General features: G+C 43.4%; 1 protein-coding gene across 1 annotated transcript in view; it reads left to right on the plus strand.

Moving 5' to 3' along the window:
- Positions 1–21560, plus strand: part of ARID1A (AT-rich interaction domain 1A) — a 91713-nt gene that overhangs the window by 34903 nt on the left and 35250 nt on the right. The window contains exons 2-4 of the mRNA XM_036744481.1: positions 6808–7020; positions 8450–8896; positions 9744–9860. Of these exons, the coding sequence (XP_036600376.1) occupies positions 6808–7020; positions 8450–8896; positions 9744–9860 (777 nt within the window). The remainder of the gene's footprint in view (positions 1–6807; positions 7021–8449; positions 8897–9743; positions 9861–21560) is intronic.

Genomic DNA, 21560 nt, shown 5'->3' on the forward strand with positions numbered 1-21560 from the left:
TCTGTAGCCACTTCATGGACCCCTTGGTTGTCCAAGTCATCAAAGCCAAACTCTGCCTGGACCAACATCCCTGACAAAGGCAGTCATTTGATTAGTATTGAAGAACTACAAAGCTTTTTTCCTTACATGGAGCTAAAATCTGCTTCTCTTCAGTCCCTACCTCTGCCTTCTCCCATGTTGGTTTTTCCTGTGACCCCCTGGGGCGAAGCACAAGAGACAGATTTCTTCTTTATGTGTTAGCCCTCAAGATAGTAGTAAAGGTAACACTGTTTTGTTACCCTTACTACTAACCTGATCAGGACTAGAACAAACCAAAAGCTGCACCCCGGAATTTTGGGCTTTTAATTAAATGCCTTTTCTTACCCTGGGCCTCCAATTTATTTCTGACTGAATTTATTGTGTAACATACTGATGCTGATGGTGGTAACAATAACAATACACTAGAAGTCATACTTCTAGATCTTTCAAGAGCAGATATCTCTTATTTCACATGGCATGATTCTGAGTCCTCACCATCTTGGTCACCCTCCTGGCTCTCTCTCCTTCCTGCTTGTGCTCCTGTCTTTGGATCAGGCCTAACTGGGTACTTTGGAATCTCCTCAGGTGTTTGACATTATTTCAGCAAAGGTAGAAGAAGGTTGAGAACTGTGTGTGTGTGTGTGTTCACACATATATAACAGTCTAGTTCTTCTGGAGCATCTTTTCCCTCCCTTTTACCTCTCATTCTCCAGGCTTAACCTATTTGTTCCAAGGTGGATCATCTTTTGTGTAGCTCATTCTAAACCCTCCATTTAAAAACTCCTGTCGGATGGCACTTTTGTTTTAGCTCATGTTTACAGAGTTCTTTATCTGCAGTACTCCTGTGAGGTTAGCATTAACCCTCAAGTCAAAGATGAGGAATCTGAGGCCCTCGGGGTCAGGGACTTTGTCCAGGGCCATGCAAGTACTTTTTTGAGTTGGGATTCAGACCTGGTTCTCCTGAATCCAAGTCCAGCGCTCTCTCCACTATAATAATAACAACAACCAACATTCCCATAGTCACTTTAAGGTTTGCAAAGCACTTCCCATGACTATCCCATTTGATCCTTACAATGCTGTGAAGGGTTACAGATGTTGTCAGCATTTGACAGATGAGGAAACTGAGCAGTTACTTGACTTGCCCACCATCACACATAGGTAGGGAATTTCTGCCTTAGTATTCAGAACCAAATTTTCCTGACTGCCACTCACTGCATAGCACATGCTGACTCTCTGAATTCCCTTTTCTAGCCTTTTATAATTAATATTAGGTTAACACTAGAACTGGATTTGATTCAGTGCACATTTATTAAGCAGCAAAGACAAAAGATAAACTCATCCCTGCCCTCAAAAAGATTACATTATCACTGGAGAGTTATCACACTTTCCATGACAGTATTTCCATAAGCCAGTCTGATCTGGAGGGGCTTCTAACTTTGTTGTTCTTGATCTGTTTTCTCAGAGCTAAAATTCGCCATACCGTCTCTTAACCTACAAGCAATTTGTCTTGGATATTTTTCCACAAGTTAGATCTCAGAAAGGGCAAATTCAGGAGGCATCCTTGTCTTTGATGCCCCTAAACTGGCAGCCTTTGATTCCCTACATTTGGCAAGCAGTTCATAATGTGACTGGTGATCTGGAGGGAGATAAGCGGGAGACAGAGATTGGGAGCTTTCTTATGGTTCCATTCCTTTTTTTTATGAATGCCTGAGAGTGTGTAGCAGGGGGCCCCGGACTTCCCTGATCAAGGGGGCAGCGCTTTCCTCTCATTATGTCTCTCTGTGGCAGTCTTTGCTTTTGAAGTGTAATCACAGTAATCTACTCCTGTGGTTTCCCATTGAAAGGATTTCCTCTATGTCAGTCCCAGAGTTGAATCTCCAGCTCTTTGCTCCTCTGGTTTGGTGTTTCCCTTCCTGTCCCCTGACTCTTCCTTTCGTGCCTGCGGGCAACAGGCACTTCCTCCTGCCTTTTTTTCTGTCTGTACTTGGAATTGTCCTAGTCTATAATGGCTGTTTCCAAAGCTGATTAGTGAGGATTTGGGGACCCTTGTCATTTGTTGGAGACCAAACCTTAGCCTTGGAATTGGGCTACTTGGCTTTGAGTCCAGCTTTGGCCTTTCTTTGATGTGTTGCCTCTGGACAAGTCACGATTCTCTGAACCTTACTTTCATCATCTATAAAATAGAGATGATCATAGGGGTATTATTTTTTAAGCTAGTTTATTCTCAAATTCTGAGCCAAGTTTGCCTCTTTTTCTGTCACGGCTAGGTGAGCTTAAAGTTGACAAGAGCAGAGTAATTGTGTTTTAATTGAATTTATTTTAGTTTCTGAGGTTATACATTCCATCGATATAAACTCTTCTGATTACAAATGTTGTTTGAGAAGGAAAGAGAACTCTTTGACCTATTCAAGGAATAAAATAAGAGTTTCTTGGAGTCACATGTCATTCAAAGATCTCCAAAAGTGTAAGGGTCAGAATTCTAGAGATGGAAAACTTGATTTTTGCTTTCCCCATGAGATGCATCAATCCTTTGGTAAAGCAGTATAGATCACTGGAAACCTACAGAGGAGCTGCTGGTGAGGTAGAAGGAGCCCTCTCTGTATTAGCTGGCTTTGTAATTGGGTCACTTGGGCATTGTATTCCAAGGTCACTTTCAACTGTATTTTTCTATGACTTTTAGAAGTCCAGTAGTTGTTGATAGGCCTTCAGAAAAGTATTTCTACCTAAGCAGTGGGTCGGTAAAAGGGACACAGGTGCTCTCTGAAGACCTCACAGTGTCAGCCATCTGGGTTCTCTTCCCAGCTCTTGGACCAGCTTCTCTCCTAGATTTGCCTCAAGTCTTTGTTCTCTATATTCCTCTCTTCTCTGTCTTGAATTCTGGCTCCTCCTTCTACCCTCCCAAATGCCCATTGGTTGTTTTGGTAACTGCATTTGGATGGAAGTTATAGGAAGGCAGATCTTAGCCTCCCAGATAAGGAAGGACTTCTTAACAATGAGGATATCCCCAAATGGAATGGCCTTTCTCACTGAGGTCTGAATTCAGTATTGTAAGAGCCCTTTAGCCAACTTCCATTTCATCACTGGCAGGGAATGTTATAAGAAGGGAGGATCCTGTATGAAATGACTCGAGGCATCCTCTCCACCTGAGAGAGTCTGTTTTATCATTAGTTTGTAGCCTCACTGCCCCTACTTTACTTATCACAGTCAATTATGCTGTTTTTGTAACCACAGTTTGGGTGCCTGGTAGTTGTCTAGCCTTGTGCACAATGGCATATTTCTAAGTTCATAGTGCTTACACTCAGGTTTTCCCTAATCATTTCAATTAATTTAGCTTTAAGCTTTAAAATATGTAGTTCCAACCACCCGTGCAGTGTGGTGCAGTTCAGAGAGGGGAAGGAAGTGTGCCTTGAAATGGCTGGAGAAGGCTTAACAGAGGGGAGCTGCCGCTTGAGTTGGACATCCTGGGATGGAGGTTAATGAAAGCACGCACAGAGGCAGAGGGCTGGGAAAGGATGTGGGGAGCCAGCAGGTTCATGTTGCAGTAGTTATTTTCATTTAACACATATTTAGTTATGCCTGTTATGGACCAAGGGCTGGGGGTACAAAGATGAAAAGTGGCATGGTCCGTGGCCATAAAGGGCTTGTAATCTAATAGGCAAGTAAGTATGATTAAAAAGTCGAACTGACCAAGGGCAGAGGAAAACTTGAGGAAGAAGGAATCTTTTTCATCTGGATGGGAACAAGAAGAGAAGGTTGAGATGAGAAGAGGAGTGCATTCTAGGCATGAGGATAGGCTACCAAGGGTATCCGAGAGCAGGCCAGGATTGGGAATGGCTGGAGTGGAGAGTTTGTGGAAATAAGGCAGGAAAAAGATGTTGAAACCCTATTATGCAGGCTCCTAAATCTGAGACAAAGGCCCTTGTCCTGGAGCTGAATGACCACAAAACTGTGCGATAATCTCTTCTTACTTTCAAATCTTATGATTCTAGTGGGAAATAAGATTGGATGGAACAGGTGAGAGCTTATCTCGAAGAGCCTGGAGAATAAGGCTAACCAGTGTAGAATTGGTGGGAGATCTGAGGATTTTTATCTTGAGCTTACCTCCATGATTATCTCTTCCAACTCCTTCAATTATAGCTGAGTAAATTGAAGACCCAAGAAGGGATGGGAGAGTTTTGTGGATCATCTGTCTTAAGCCCAACCCTAGCCTTTTATTCTAGAGTTACTTTTAAAAATAGTTGTGTGGTGGTAGGCATTGGAGAGCCATTGGGACTTTTGAGCCCGAGAATGATGGGAGCAATGGCACAGTCAAAGCCTGAAAGAACGTGGGGAGCATGAGGGACCCGTGGGCTTGTCTGGACATTCTAGCAATTAGAGAACTGGAATTGGGCGAGGTGGCGAGGCATGGCCATGGCTTGTAATTAAGAGCAAAAGACCAAAACTCAGCTCTCTTCACTCTTAGTCTTTTACTGTTTTTAGTGCTGAAGGTGTTTCCAAAATGGAGAGTGACTTAGAGGATTACCCTTGCTCAGTCACTTTAGTCCTGTTTCCAAAGGGACCTCCTGGGAGCCCCTCATGGGACTTTCTAGTATGCCTGCAAGAGGTTAACTTTAGAGATTGAGCATGGGAAGCAGCCAGACGGTGCAGCGCAGACGCTGCCTTAGATACTTAGTAGCTGTGTGGGCAAGTCGCTACCTTTCACAACCTCATTTTCCCCATCTAGAAAATGGGGCTAACAGCCCCTCCCTCACAGGTTTTTTGTGAGAATCAAATGAGATAACATATAATGCACTACATAAATGCCAGGTTTTCCATTCAGCGGAGTGTGCTTGCCCAAGTCCATACGGCCACCTAGCTGCAGGCGAGGATTGAGGTAAGGGCTGGCTGGACTGTAATATATAGCAATGTAAACCCTGAAATGTTGCTAGAAAGGGGATGGTGACAAATTGGGTCTGGGGAAAACCACACACTATTTATTACTTGCTAGTCCAATTGTTCATAAGCCTGAATTCTCCTAAATAGTCCCCGCAGGATATGTGCAGCCCCAAAATTAATATGGGAAATCTTATTGGAGCTTCTGGTACACAGGCAGGACTTGGGTGGGAATTGTTTAAGCGATGCTTTAACAACATTGGGCTGACAGTTGTGATCTCTTGTACGTCAGAAGCTTCGGAAGTGAGGGCAAAGCAAGATTTTGCCGAGATCTCTTTCTTTTCTTCGTCCGTACAAGTGCCAGCTCCCTTCTTGCTGCCTTTTGTCGTCCTTCAGCCACTCCTCACTCCCAACTTCCTCCTCTGTGATAAATGACTTAGCTAATATTCTGTAGAAGCCCATGTGAATACGAAGTACTTGAGGTGTTGTTGAATTTCCCAGCACGATTTTTAGAGCTCATGACTTTTCATCTATTAGTAGCATAGGCATAATTCTACAGTCTTGGTGCTGGAAGGGACTTTAGACCGTGGGATGTTTAGGTTGAAGGGGTGACGGAGGATGGAGAGTGTCTGGTTCACCTACCCATGTACAAATGAGGAAACAGGCCCGGAGAGGCACATGGAAAACCCTGCCTGCCACTTTTTTATTCTTCCCCAGCCTTCCTCTTCATTGTCCTAGGGCTAGTTTTAAATTGTGCTGTTGTAAATATATACACACGTGCAAATGTATACATATCTACACATATGTACACACACATATGTCATTGGGTCTAGACTTGTTGGCCTACAAAGGCAAAACTTGTACCATGCTAGAAGAAACTTCCCTTTAAAATAGCAGTATATTTTTTAATGTATTGTAAAATGGCGTGGCCCTTGGCCCCAAAGTCCTGCTGTAGGAGGATAGAACATATTCTTGGAATCTTGCAAGTTACAGCAGGTTTAGTTGGGGTGAGGGAAGGCATGCCAAGATGTTGAAGTTGGTCATTTGTCCCCGATACCTGAAAAAGAACTAAAAACAAAGACACGTTTGTATGTAAACACCTGGGCAAATGAACTTGGTGGGGGGAGAGGTCACCAAGATCCATCATTATTGGCAATAATAATGTATGCCTTGGTAATAACCTGTGCCTTTGTAGGCCATTTTTTTTTCTTTCTTAAAATTTGACCCCAGGCCCCTCAAACACTTGGATATGAAATGAAGCTACATTAACGCAGAGTTTGGATTGAGAATTTAAAGTCAAATTCAAAGTTATGGCTCCCTCAGCAACTGTAACTGGGCCATGTTGCTCATTTGGAAGGAGGCATAAATTTAACTGCCTGTACTGTAGTGAAGACAGACTACAGATGTGCATGGGGTGGGGAGAGGGGGCACGGGGATATTGCAACTACTGAAGGAATGGAAGCATTTGGACATTCGTATGTTTGAATCCTCAGCCACAGTACCATAGGCTCAGTGTTGGTTACCTTAAGCAAAGCTGAGTGTGCCCAGGCTTCCCAGACTTTTCTTGTTAAAGGAATATAACCCTCTTGCTCAACTGAGGAAATCTTTGATCTCATTTCCTGTTCTAGTGTGGCTATGTAAATTGTTCCACATTTTTCCTGGTGGACTTTTTTTTTTTTCTTGAGCCTAGCGAAAAGGAAAGGATGTTAAAAGGCTGGGTTGACCTGGAGGGTCCGTTCAGCCGCCTTCTCAGAATTAGCAGGTACTCAAGAAGGCACACAGGCTCATTAGGGCCTCTTAGCATGTTGTCCTGGACCAGTATGACCTTATGTATTGGGTTGGTGGTTGTATATTAACATTAGCTACATCTTTTAAATGTTCAAGGTCATTAATAATGTCATACTTTTTATTTTACAGCCATCCAGTCCAATGGATCAGATGGGCAAGATGAGACCTCAGCCATATGGTGGCAGTAACCCATACTCACAGCAACAGGGACCTCCATCAGGACCACAGCAAGGACATGGATACCCAGGACAGCCATATGGATCCCAGACTCCTCAGCGGTACCCCATGACCATGCAAGGCCGGGCGCAGAGCTCGATGGGCAGCCTCTCTTATGCACAGCAGGTAGGTGTGGCCTGGGTTACCTTAGCCTCCATTACTGTTGAAGAGGATAGTGTACAGCTATGGGAGTGAGCCGTGGAGTCCCGTGCCTGCCTGTGCTGGGCCTGCTTAACAGGAGTGTAAGGCAGTTATCTCACTTCATTGGAACATAGTACTACCGAGACCAAGAAAGTGCTCACCTTTGTCGTATCCACATTGGGACGGCAGCAAGTAGATCCAACATAGGGGAAAACAACTTTAAATGTACATCTTTCCCTTTGAGGGATGTTTGGGACAGTTTGAAAAAAGAAACAGAACGAGATCGGGAGTCACTACTTAACTTGGAGTCCTAGTTCCATCAGCTCTGTGAACTTGAACAAGTGACTTCTCTGGGCCTCAGTTTCCTCACTTTTCAAATCAGCAGGGCTGGACTGGATTATTTCTAAGGTCTCTTTCTCTCTATTCTGAATCCTATAATCTATGACTGAAGGCTATTCTACTAAAATAATCAAGAACATTTGTTCTCCATAATAGAACAATATATTTTAGAAGGGGAACAGTTAAGTAAGAGGGAAGATTGAAAAGGGAGGTAATGTCTGTTAAAAAAAATTAGAACTGTATAATTGAAACATCCAAAAAGTTATCATGTAAAAGAGAGGTTACGTTTATTCTACTTAGCCCCAAAGAGCAGAATTAAGACCAGTGGGTCCTGTCAACATAAAGAATTTCCAAGTAGAGCAATCTAAAAATGGAATGCGCTATTTCTGGAGGTCGTGGTCATAGTTTCAGAACTGAGAGGGCTGTCTCAGAGGTCATCTAGTCCTACCCCTTCCTGTGATGGCTGGTGGAAGTGGATTGCCCAGTAGGTGCTAAGTGCCGGGGTGATTAAACTAAGGTCCTCCAATTGTTCGTCCCGCACTCGATGCCACATGCCTTCGAGGCAGTGGAGGGGTTCGAGGAGCGATCAGCTGACCCTTTATCAGGGCTGCAGAGGACGTAGGAGTTTGGTAGGAAGATGATGGATATAGGGTGAGAAGAGACCTTTGAGGCCAGGGAAGCAGTCTCCTTATCTTATAGATGGAGGCAGTCTTCTTGACCTTCTGCCTCTCCCAGTATTTCCACCTGTGGTCTTTTTCACTCATTATGGTGACTTGAGAGAGGGTGGGGCAGACCTGGGAATTGCTTTGTCTACTATGAAGGGGAAAAAATGAAGGTGTTTCTGAGCTCTTCAGTAAGCTAGTGGCCAGGTCAGCATTCTTCATTCCAGGCTTTTCAGTCGGTTATACCATGGTATAAGGTTGCTATACATGCAAAAATTGGGCCCCTCATCCTTTAAAATTAATTGAGTACTTGTTGAAATTGACTGGCAGTAAACAAGGGGTTTAGTAGGTTTGTTATTCAAAACAACTGCTCCTGAGCTCTAAGCTAAAATCCATCTCCTCTTTTTGTACAGATTCCTCCTTATGGTCAGCAAGGTCCCAGCGGGTATGGCCAGCAGGGCCAGAGTCCATATTACAACCAGCAAAGTCCTCATCCACAGCAGCCGCCCTATTCCCAGGCCCCACCATCTCAGACTCCTCATGCCCAGCCTTCCTATCCACAGCAGCCTCAGTCCCAGCCACCGCAGCTCCAGGCATCTCAACCTCCTTACTCTCAGCAGCCATCCCAGCCTTCTCATCAGCAGTCCCCATCTCCATATCCCCAGCAGCAGTCGACAGCACAACAGCACCCCCAAAGCCAGCCCCCCTACTCCCAACAGCAGGCACAGTCACCCTACCAGCAGCAGCCACCTCAGCAGACAGCCTCTGCAGCCCTCTCTCAGCAGTCTGCATACCCTCAGTCCCAGGCACAGCAGCCACAACAAACTGCCTATTCCCAGCAGCGCTTCCCTCCTCCCCAGGTAAGACCTTCCTCCTTGTGCTCCTCCTCCTCCTCCTCTTTCTCCTCACCTGAGCACCATGTGACAGTTGACAGCTTGAGCTTTGGCGTTATCAGAACTTTCACATACAAATTGGTTCTCTGATGTGCACTTAAAAACCAATTAAACTCTAGGTAAACATGCTAACTGGATTGATTAAACGAATAAAAGCATAACCCTCTTAACTGTGTAAAGACCTGTAGCTCTGGTGAAGAAACAGGGCAATACAAAATTGCACAGGCAGGTAAGAAATGAAAAGGAGCAAGGCTGATTTAAAAAAAAATACACAACATACCAGGACTGTCACCTTCAAATGAGTTGTCCCTTTAGTCATGCTTACCTTGAGAGAGTGTATACCTGTGGCAGTGATGCAGCTGTTATTGCTCCTGGACCCCTCTTTAGGGATTGCCTTCAGAGCCCATGACATATTCTTTCAATATCCTCAGTGTAGCTAAAATCTCATCCTTTGAGAATGGATTTGATTTTTGTTTTCTTTCTCCTCCTCCCTTCCCCTTGCCACTTCTTCCCTTCCTCCCCCTTCTTTCTCCCTCCCATGTTTAGTAAAGGCCATCTTATTCATCGTAGCATTTGGCCCCAAAGATTAGTCCCTATATTTAGTTCGTAGGTGGTGATAAACAATAATGCCGTCAGAAGGACTCTTGCCACCACCATCTGTGGCATTTAGGTAGTTCTTTCCTCCCTGTGGGCTCCCCCGCCCCAGGTGAGAGAGACTTCACTGTCCATTGTCTTTTCTCCTGGAGAATATCTCCGGTTGATATGAACCGTTTCAGAGTCTCATAGCCTATTTCTTTTGGCCTTTATGTTGTAGGAATTATCTCAAGACTCATTTGGGTCTCAGGCATCCTCAGCCCCTTCAATGGCTTCCAGTAAAGGAGGGCAAGAAGATATGAACCTGAGTCTTCAATCAAGACCCTCTAGCTTGCCAGTAAGTAATCCCATGTCTAAGGAGAAGTATAGAGATAGATAAGAGGAGGTCTCTTGAAGGAAGTCTGGGAGGAAGCTGGAAATGTTCTTTTTTTTTCTGGATCAGGAATCCAGGGGTATGTGAACTTTTGTGGTGATGGTGACCTTCATTTAAGTGAATGAATGGAGAAAGCTTTGAGAGTTTAGGTGAGAGAGAGAGAGAGAGAGAGAGAGAGAGAGAGAGTGTGTGTGTGTGTGTGTGTGTGTGTGTGTGTGTGTGTGTACACAGATGTGTTCACATGCACTTTCTAATCTTAGGAAATGTTCTTTCCAGTCTCTTGCTGCCTAGGGGCTAGACTTTGTGGTGCTGAAGTGTTGTTTATTTGTTCTTGGTCCTTGCCCTGGGACTGCTACAGTGACAGACCTGGCAGACATAGCAGACACAGGCTCAAGTAATGATAAGCTAGAAATGGGCCTTTTCCCATTCATCACTTTCTTTCCCAATTGAGAAAAGTTCCATTTTTTTCTTGCCTTCATTGATTGGGATCTTCAGCTAAGGGGCAGGATCAAAGTTTTGTCCAGAATTCATTGTCATTTTGAGCATGATTGGATGTAAAAATGCTCTCTTCTTGCCCAGGTTATATGCCTGCTTTAATAAGATGCTGTATACATAGTAGGGGCTTAATTCATGCTTGTCAATGAGCAAATGTATATAGTCTCATGAGGATATTTATCATGACAGTCTCTTCAAAAGAGTTGTCCCATGAACCTCAAAACTTGAATTAGGTAGGATCTCGTGGATTCTGGCTCTATCATCTTGCTTAGTGAAGATGAAGAGATGCCATTTGGCAAGCGGATAGTGAGTCTAAATGAGAGTAGTACACATCAGACCACACATCATCCTGTTTCCTTCAAAAAATAGCTTTTTCCTCCTATTCCTCAGCTCTGTACATGTGTGTGAGGTTAGAAATGTTTGAGTTTTCCCTTGGTTCAGGATCCTGCAAGTAACTTGGATGTCTCTTCTTAGCTTCTAGCCTTCCTTGAGTAGTAAGTAATCCTTTTGAGTCCTCATTCCTTTAGTCTTTCTTGCTTCCCTTATACCTGTGGTATTCAGGTTGAGGAATACCCTCTAACTCAGGTTCTTAACATGAATTTGGTTTAAAAATTTTGGTAATATATATTTCAGTATAATTTAATTCCTCTGTATCTGTCTGTATGAATAGCATTTAAAATCACTATTATTCTGAGATGGGCTTCGTAGGTTTCAGCACTCTGCTGAAGGGCCCCGTGACACATACCAAAAAGGTTTCAAGCCCCTGCTCTCACTCCTTTTCCACTGAGATGGAATTTTCTGGTAGCAGAGACCCTTTGGGTCTGTTGCACTAGCCACTGATGAACTTAATTGTGCTGTCCAGCCCCCCAAGTCCTTTCCCAAGTTATAAGATCTTTTTGCTTAGTCAGGAGACTCCTTTTTAACATAGGCATTAAGCTGTTGGAAAAAAAAATATTTTGTTTTCGAGACTGTCTACTACTGATAAAGACCAAAGTCAGGCCAGGGAAAATTTTTTGGGACGGATTGGAAATAGGAACCTAGAACAGTACATATTTACTTCTTCTGAGATGAAGCTAGAATCAATTTCTCCTTGGCTTTTAAGAAATCATTATGGCTGGTGACTTAGGATGTCTTTTTTATTTTCACCTAGAGTACTTCTGACTTACCCCAAGGATTTATTCCATCATTTCAGAGTTTGTGTTTCCTGTGTTTCTGTCGTCTTTGTTGGCATCACCTACAGTGCCTTGTACGTTGTAGATGCTTGCATGATGTTAGAGTAAATGTGGTGTTATGGTTCTATGATAGTGGATCTAGCGGGTATCTGACCAAGGCAAAGAATCTTTCAAAGAGACTCACTGAAAAGCAGTTATGATTCTAGATGTGAATGTCCCAAGGCAGGAAGCCAGTTTCATGGAAATTTTACCTTTAATAGACAAATAATCTGTAGGATGTGTGTGTATAAAGAAGAACGCAGTGAAGGCCTCATAGATTTTTGTTCCTTTAGTGCTTTCTCCCAGCCTTTGTTTTCATGTGTTATTTCCTTATCTCATTGACACATGATGAAAACAGTAGTAAAATTCTTCTGACTATTCTAGAACTTTGTAGATTGCTTTGATAAGTGACCAGAGAGGCAACACCATAGTATAGTGGACTGCACTATGGATCAGTAGGGAAACCTGGATCTGGGTTGACTACTTGCCTCTCTTGGATCCTCCATCTCCTTCTTTGTATGATGAGCAATTTATAAACCAGACATCTGTTCAGATACAGTTTGGATTAGATGGCCTGAGAGTCTGTAGCTTTGTATCCATAGAAGATTGCCAAGGTCTCATCCAGCTCTAAAATCTTGATGTGTTTCTTAAGTGAATATCTAAGAGATAGAAGTAAAATAGAGTTGGAAGTCAGGCTTTGGAGAGTCAACCCTCAATTGCAAATCCTGTTTCACTTAAGTTTCAAAACTGTTCAACTCTACATTTAAGAGTGTTTTCCAGATAAACTTAAGATTTTTTTTACCTTAGTGGAGTTTGAAGTCTTTGTCAATTACTTTGATGAAGGAGAAATTGCTTTTCTAAGAGTGTTTAGCGGATGATTGGGAGACTGACTTTATACAGAAAACTGTATAAAGACTTAGCTGGCTTCGTTTGGAGATGATAACAGAACCATAATGGGGGGGAAAGGCCTGATTCCCCAGGAAAAGCCCAGAGTTTATATATGGTCTTTCCAGCATAGAAAAAAGACACTAGAGAAGAGAATTCCTTTTCTGTTATTGCCTGCTATGAGGACTAACAGGTATCTAATAGCGAAATGGCAAGTCCTTTCATTCCAATGAATCTGTTTCAATCCTTAACTTTCTCCTTGCTGAACTTTATAGGATTGCATGTTACCTTGATTTACTCAGAAATGTTTGTGGCAACGTGCTCATTATTTGAGGTGTGTCCATAATTCTTGCTTGGCAAGGTGGCTTTTTGTTGTTGTTTTAATGGAAAGAACTCAGACTTAATGCTTTCTTTAAAATGTTGCACTTCTCTCCCTTTCCAAAGTCTCTGTAGGTTCCTCTCTTGCTCCAGGTCATTTTTTTTATATTCCATCTTAAAATTAAACTGTTTCAGTGCCTAGCAGGGACCTCAGCACCAAAACAGCATCTGGTGAGATGGGTTTTAGGGTCCTAGCAAAAATGACCCAACAATAAGCTTCCTGTCTTCATCCACAGAAACTAAGGTGTTAGCCTCCTTTTGGAGCTAAGGGAGGGCTGTGCACTAGGGAGATCAGCCCAAGGGAATGAACGTTCCCAAGTTCAGGCTTCTTACAGATAGATCCAAATGGATCATTTGTTTTGTGGTGGAAACCACATGGGGGGTGGGGCTGGAGAGCTGGCTGGGATGTGGGTTATTGACATCTCGTTGGTTGAATTTGTTTTTTATCCCTATGGTCCTTGGAACAATACAAACAAGGTTATTCATCTTTGAAACCTTGATTTGCTGTACCGCTCTGGGAATCCCCTTTAAAGTCCATCCTCTTTCTTCAGCATCTACTCTAAAAGCTGACTAGTTGTGATTTATTCCGGGACTCATCCAAGCCCGCCAGCTCCTGTACTCTCTTTTTATTGTGAGTGCCTCGCTAGTACCCATCTCCCAAAGCCTGAGGATAGAAACAAGAAGGGAAGTGAAATTCAAAGGTGTTTTGCTCATTGTCTGGAATTTTAAAGACGAAATGAGTTTTGTAGATTATCTGCACTTCTAAGATATATTGTCCTTAGACAATTTAATATTTGTTTACTCACTTTGATTAACAATATCGTCTCTGACCTTGACTATCATAGATATTTAAGGGATTTTTATATGATTTTGCTGAAACATTACTTGAATAATATCTCCTCCCTCTTTCCCCCATTAAAAATAGCAACAAAAATGTGGTGTATTAAAGGAATGGTTTGGATTTACTCATGTAGTTACTGGTCATCAGGTCACTAAGTTGGGAAGAGTTTTATTAGCAAAAGAATAATCACATATTTAATATTTTGGACAACTTAGTTGAGTTACCAGACTGATAAAAAAAAATTTGAAATAGGGTGAGCCTCCAAACCAGTTTTAGTAGGATTGAATTTCTCTTTTCCTACTTGGCAATGACCCCAAGAACAAAGGATTGATTAGTGGTCAGTCATTTACTTTACAAAAATACTATTTCACCTTGTTCTTTCTTGTAATTGATAAGAAACTTTGTATGTCTTTGTTGGATAGGCTAAGGAAATGTTAGCTCTTTTGGGTAAGGTCTTACTCTGAAATATTTTCACCTGAAGAACTGGCATCCTGTATCATTCAGCAAATGTTTAAATACGTCTCCTATGTGCTTAGCATTGACTATCATACACAGATGAACAAATTATAATCCTGGAGCTCAAAGATCCATTAAATTGAGACTGGATTTGAGAGAATACTTAAGCTTCTGAGAGAAATTGAGAATTCAGAATGGGGAAACCAGTTTAGGGGAAAGATGCCTTTAATGTGAGACTTACATATTTTGAAATGCCAGCAGAATTGTAGAATTTAGAGCTTGACAGGGACCATAGAGAAAATCTCATCCAACCTCTTCTGTAGATGAGGAAATGGGTTCAGAAGCCATGTTAATTGCCCAAGATCTCCCAGTAGTATATAGCTAGAGCTGGGGTTTCCACCCCTGTCCTCTGGCCCTGGCTCCAAATTCATTGCATCTTTACTGGGCTATGCTGCATCTAAATGAAAATATACATCTAAATGAAAATGTAGTTGTAGATGTGGTATTTCCCTCCCCCTGTTTTTTGACAGAATTACTAGACTGGTAGAATATTTGGACCCAAAGAGTGGTTAGTAATGGTTTGGTGTCAACTTAGAAGGAGGTTTCCAGTGGAATGCTCCAGAGATGTGTCCTTGGCTCTGCGCTTTTTAATATTATGACTTGGATAGCAGCATAGATGGCACGCTTTTCAAATTTACAGATGACAAAAAGCTGGTAGGGTTACCTAACAGGTTGGATGCCAGAGTCAAGTTCCAAAACTATCTAAACAGGCAGAATGTTGAGCCGAGTCTAATAAGGTGAAATTTAACGAGGCACTGAACTTGGACCCAAAAAAAGACCTGAGTTCAAATTTATCTTCTATTATCTCTGTGACCATAGGCAAGCTTCTCTGAGCCTCAGTTTCCTCATCTGTAAAATGGGGATAATAGTGACTAGGATTTATTTCCAAGGGTTGTTGGATCAAGTGAAATAAATGTCAGTAAAAAGCTTGGAAAACTATAAAGTGTTGCATAAATGTCAGCTGTTGTTACTAATAAGGACAAATGGAAAGTCTTCTACTTGAATTCAAAGGATCAACAGAGCAGGTATAAAATAGGGAAGGCGTAGCTATCTATATACACTTTGTCTGAAAAAGATCTAGGAATTTTAATAGATGGCAAACTCCATATGAGTCAACAGTGTGAAATGGCAGACACAAAGGCTAATTGGATGTCAGCCTGAGATGCCTAACTTCTAGGGCTAGGAGGATAGTCCAGATATAGACTATAACCATGATCAGACTACGTCCTAGAGAACTGTATTTAGGTCTGAACGCCATGGTTATGAAAGACATTGATTAGTTGGAGAGTGTCCAAAAAAGGGTAGTCAGGCTGATGGAGAGCCTTGATATCATGCTATGTTAAGGAGGGTTAGTTGAAGGGATTTTCAGGTATTTAGCCTAGAGAAGAGAGTTCTTGTAGTTGTTTAAAAGTATTTGAATAGCTGTCATGTAGAAGAGAGATTGTCTTGTTTTGCTGGAGGTTTGCCCTGGAGGTCGTCAGACTAGCAACAGTGGGGAAAAGGGTCAGATCTAAGTTTGTTGGTCTAAGGAAAATTGGTTTTAGTGGGTTTCCTCTCACTGAAGGTCTTAAAGCTCGATGATACCTTGTTAAGTATGTTATAGAAGGGATTCTGGCTCAGCTAAAAGTTGAACTAAATAACCTCCGAGGTGCCTTTCAACTCTGCCGTTTCCTGATCAGGAATACAGATATTTGAGACTTCTACATGAAAGGGATGGTTGAAACTATGTAAGAAAATAGGTGAATTGTTTAGTGAGGGGAGAGAGAAGGAGAAGGTTAGGGTAGAACCTTGGGAATTCACAGGGTATAGGAGAAGAAAGAAAAGGCAAAGGAAGATAACAGGTCGATTGTCCATATCGGTTGTGGGGAAGTCACCAGAATACGATGTCTCTAAAACCAAGAGAGGGCTGTGTGTGGATGGATGGCGTGACAGCCGACGATAACAAATACTTCATCTTATCATGGAGAATGAGTTGAGAATGGGTTGTTGGATTTGGCAAGAAGCAGATCATTGGGGAGTCTTCTTGAGAGAGTAATTTCAGTAAAGTGGTAGAGATAGAAGGGCGATGAAGAGCGTGGGGGAGGGATGAAGAAGTGAAGTTAACAGTTATTAATCACTTTTTGAGGAGTTTGATAGGGAGAGGAGGAGAGAAAAAATGATAGCTAGGGAGAGCAATAAGGTCAGGCCCCCCCACCCCCAGATACAGGGGAAGAAGCCATGAAAAAGGAAATAAGGAAGGTGAAGAAGAAGGAGGGGCTAATGTGGAACCAAAACCCAGCAGGAGCTGGGAAGAAAGGGGATCAGAGGCATAGGTGTGGTGGTTTGCTTTAAACGGAGGGGGTCATCCAAAATAGACAGTGGAAGAATCAATGTTGGAGGGAGATGGGCTTAGACTGGGCTTCATCTCCTCAGTGTAAGAGGTAGGATTGCCTTCGGGAAGGAGAGGCAGGAAAGGGGGAATTGAAGTTTTAAACACCTGCTTGACTCTGGGGGCTCCAGCACTCGAGCCTCATGATGAAGACCTGGCCGTAGGTTTCGGTTAACGGCCTGTCCTTCCACAGTGTTCTCAGATCTAGGTAGCTTGTGTTACGGAGGTCTAGAGAAAGGACACCAAAAAGACCTGTCTTCTGTGACTGTCAGAGGGTGGACCAGGCAGGGAAATAGAATCAATACTCTACATTTTGTACTGGTGGAAAATGAGAAAAATAGAACTTTAGTAAAGGAAGTCCTTAGATAATCCCAAACTTCAGTTTTGCTAATAGTTTTTGTTTCCTCCAAACCTAGAGAGTTAACCAGAATTTGTCTTTTCAACCTCCTAATGGAGGCCCAAATGAACAAGAAAAGGGTAACTGAAAAGGTCCTAAGTGAGCTTGGATTTGGAGCTGGCAGGGCCTTGCCTTGGAGCTCATCTGGTCTAACTTCCTCATTTTACAGGTGAGGAAACTGAAGCTGGGGGGTGGGGGGAATTTTCCACGGTCACCCAGGTGGTCAGGTCTTCTCTAATTGCAAATCCAAGGCTCTTTCCACCATTACTACCCCCTTTTCCAGGTCCCTAGATAACTTACACATTTAACAGTCAGGCTTAAATAGCTGTTAGGTCATCTGGCTTTTTTCCCCTTCCTTCCTCCTCTTCACCTTTTCCTCAGTTCTGTGTAAATATTGTATCCCTATCACCATCACTCTCTGGTAGGTTATAAGCTCACTGAGGTCAGACACTGCTTTTTCTCTTGTCTTGGTATGTTTCCAGTACTTTGCACATGATGGGCATCTAATAAATGCTTGTTAAATGAATGAATTGATCAGACTAGAGGTTTGGATCTGGCTAAGGCAACCTTTCCCCCTCACCATTCTTCTGTAGAGGCTTGGGCAATACTGTTAATAATGATGTTTCCCTCCCCATTAGAGACAGAACCCCAATATTAATTAATAGATGATACATTCAGTGAAATTTGCATCAGCCTTATTTAGGCATTGGGGGTGAAAAGAAGACCTGATTCTGAGTCAGAGAAGGCAGCACCATAGAATGGATCTGGGAGTCAGGAAGACCTGGACTCCAGTTCTGGCTTAGATGCTGAGCAGTCCACTTCATCACTCTTCCTCTGGGAAGTCTGAGGCTGGTCAGGGTGGCCTCCAAAAGCTCTTCTAGCTCTAAACAGTGATTCTGTGACCCAGGTTCAAATCCTTGACTTTGAACTTTACCAGCTGTGACCTTAGGCAAATCACTTCTTAACTCTGCATTTCCATTTCCCCATCTGTAAAATAGGGTTGATCATAAATGAGATAACATATATAAAATACTTTGAAAAATGTTTTTTTTTTTTAAGTCGTGACATAATAGAAAAAGCTCTGGACCTGGAGTTAGAAAACCCAGCTTCTTCTAACAGCTTCAGGGTTTCCCTGTTGTTGGGGCAAGTTACTTATGCCAGTAGTATCTTTGATCAGAGATGTTTCCAAGATGTGCTCAGCTTGGTGAACTGATCACTATTTGCCACCATCTCCTCCCCCCCCCCAAATATAAAAAGAAAAACTTTTGGAAGGCCAAGCAGATACTACAGTATTTGGTGCTCCCTTGAAGTATTTAGAGATGGGGAGAGCCAAGTGAATCTTTTCCTAGGTCTGTTGTCATTCCTGTCATTTGTGTCTCCTGAAGAGATGATTGCTGATGGAGGGCAGAAACTGAGGGCCTCCCTCCCTCTCTTCCTGTCTGTCCTTCCCTCAGTGTCTTTCCTCTCCTGTCCTCTCCTCTCCTCTCCCTTCTCTTTTTGTTTTTTTTTAAATTTAAGTCTTGTTTGTGAGCAGTTCAGCTTTGCTCTTATCTCTGGAGTCTCCCACAAGAGGCTTCCCAGGTTATGACCTGGTTTCTTTTAGGTTTGGTTATGTGTTACATGTACTTCTTAAATTTGGACCCAGGGAGTACTCAGTGGGCCTTGGAAAGGAGCTTCCCCCTTCTGCTGGGTCAGCCAGTGGTCCCTACAGGCGAACCATTCTAGACCCTGGCCTTGCCTTCTGCCCATCACTGGCTCTGTAGCCAGGTCAGCCAGTGAGACTTGAGGGTCAGTTATTAAACACTGACTAAGCGCCTACTATGTGCCAGATACTATGCCAGGTGCTAAAGATCCAGAGAAAGGCCAGAGGCAGGCTGCAGCTTGCTTTCGCTTGCCTTCTTGTTTGCTGGTGCTTGGGTTTGAGTTTGTGCTCACAGCAGATTCTTGTCTGCTTGTTCCAGGGCTCGTTTCCTGTTTCTATTCTAGTCGCTGGTGGCTCAGCTCGGCTTCCTGCCTGGATGTGTCTCTCAGATTCCTCTCACTGAAACCCTTTGTTTTATTAGCAACAATCTCAGTTTGAAAAGTGACTGAGATCACTGCTGTAAGGGCTCCTTTGAGGTGAGCTAGCCCAAGGTGGGGCCACAGGTGCCAGTGATGAGGAAATGATTTGGTTTGGGCCTTGTTCTTTTGTTTGCCCCCAGCCCCTTACGGGGCCAGTGGGTGGTTCTTTGTTTAATCCGGAAATTGGTGTAAGAAAGACAGTTGTGAACTTGAAGAAGCACAAACATGCTCCCTCTACAGCCAGGCATTAGCTCAGGCTGAGTATGACCTGTCCCAAGTCTGCAGGACAGCAAAATTATGCCCTCCAGGCTCACCTCTTTGTCTGCTACAGGAAACTGCTAGAATGTTGAACTAGAAGGGGCCTTAGAACATAAAATGATTGCTCGGAAGAGACCTTAAAATGTAGCCTGAGCCAAAAGGGAGTTTAGAGGTCATCGAGTCCAAACTTTTCCTTTTGCAGACAAGGAACCTGGGCTCAGAAAGGTGAGATTTGATGTTTTTCCTCCCCAAGCCTCCCCCAAACCCAAGGGACACCTGAGCTTTGCTGATTTTTTGAATTAGAAAGGCAGTGCTTCCATTGACAGCATTGCAGCCTGCCAGCGGAGAACACGGGCTAGGGAGAACATGTGCTGACTCGACCTTCCTGCCTGTGAGAGCTGTTCTTCCCGATGGAGCCAAGGGTAGGGAAGGGAGGAATGAAGGTGTGTGGACATGGTAGCCATGTTTATTCGGATGTCAGGGTCCTTCCTTCCTCAGCTCTGCAGGAAGAATATACTATTTGTTCCACTTATTCCCTTCTTAGAAGAGGAGATCATTAGGGGGGCAAGATGATCTCCTTCCGGAGTTCTTTGTCCCTCAGAGCAGGACTGCTGGGTGCCCCAGAAGCAGCAGATGGGCCTGCTTCAAGGAGCCACGGTAGAATCCCCAAGGATTCCAGTATACTGGCTGGGCCCAAACCAACTCCCCAAAGAGGATGCAGGAAGCAGGGGGTGATTAATTTTATTATTATATTTAATCAGGCCTTTATTCTAGAAGGAAGAAACCCCTTAAAGAGGCTGTTGAGTTTCCCAAAATAGTGAGAAATGACTTCTAGTCATGGAGTGTTCTAGCAACCTTTGACCTCAGGGGCTGGCAATCAGGCAGCTTCCCTAACATGTGAAGTAGGCCATGTTGCCATGGTAATGCTGAGCCATCCCTCCCTGCCAACACTCCCCCCCCCCCCCCCACCAAATCTCTTTCCCCTTTCTCCCCTTGTGATGTTCTCATTCTTACAACACTGACAAAGACCATTCCTCGATGAAACACAGGTTCCAGCTTCACCTATTGTCATGTTTAAGATGGCCGGCAGAATCAAGGGTGGCAGAATCAAGGATGTGTTGCTAAGCTGGTATCTTGAAATTGGATTCAACCCCATCTAATAGGGAGTAGGACAGGACCTTTCCATTTCTGCTACCTGTAACCAGAATTGTCTTTGTTTTCTTTGAGTGACTCAATTTATCTCAGTGAGCTTTACTAGGTGCTAAGCCCCAGGCCCAAACCCCATTAGGTGTTAATGTAATCCATGTGGATGTGAACATCCCAGGGTCCTAAGGGGAGGGGCCAACTCAAGAACCAATCACCAGAGCCTGAGCTCTGGTGATTCCGATGATGTCTGATGATGTCTAAAGCTCTATAAGAAGGAAGGACAGAGCCATTGATGTGGGGCTCTGGAGATGGTGTTGATGAGGAGACTCTGGGCAGCTGTAGCTAAGGAGCCCTCCAGCTTGTAAACCTGGATGTTGAAACTTTGTTGAACTGTGGTAACTATCTGTTGGGACTTGAATCAGACAAAGTCTATTGATGTCTGTAATTTGCATTTTGTTTTGAAGTTCAGGGTGCTGGTTTTTTCCCCTGAACTAACTGAATGATATTTGAATTAAAAGTAAGCTTGTCAACCCCTTCACCTTGCTTTCCTTAATTAAGCAGATCGAAAGAACCTGTGCTGTTGGCAGCTTTCTGGGTGTTGGCTGTGGGTGAATCTTATACCCCCACAGAAGCTGCCAGCCGGGTTGTTGACACACTACCACAGCAAAGACTGATAGTTCCTGCCCCCTCCAAACTGAGACGAGATGCTCTCCTTTTAAGCCTGCTCCAGAAGCAACTTTTAAGTATATATTGACTTTAACATACGTGGCTACATATGTCTGATATCATTAAAGCAAAATCTTGATTAGAGTGGTTTTTCTTCCTGGTGATTCCTAAAAGAAGAAATGTTCCCCCTGGCTTGCTTTTGGAATTATAGAAATAGCTGGTATGTCGTCCTACCAAAGAGTATGGCGACCAAGCCTGGGATGAGCGATTCTTCTCTGTCTCCTTCCTCCTCCACTCATTTTTCACCCTCCCTCTCCGGAATGGCATTGTGATGTAATAATTGTCTGAGATGATGCAAATCCTCCTAGAGCCTGAGCTGAACACTTCGCTCCTCCATCTCCCTCCCCTCCCTTCCCAGGACAGCCAAGAGGAGCTCATGTCA

Source organism: Trichosurus vulpecula, chromosome 2 (assembly GCF_011100635.1).
Source record: "Trichosurus vulpecula isolate mTriVul1 chromosome 2, mTriVul1.pri, whole genome shotgun sequence".
Taxonomy (NCBI): domain Eukaryota; kingdom Metazoa; phylum Chordata; class Mammalia; order Diprotodontia; family Phalangeridae; genus Trichosurus; species Trichosurus vulpecula.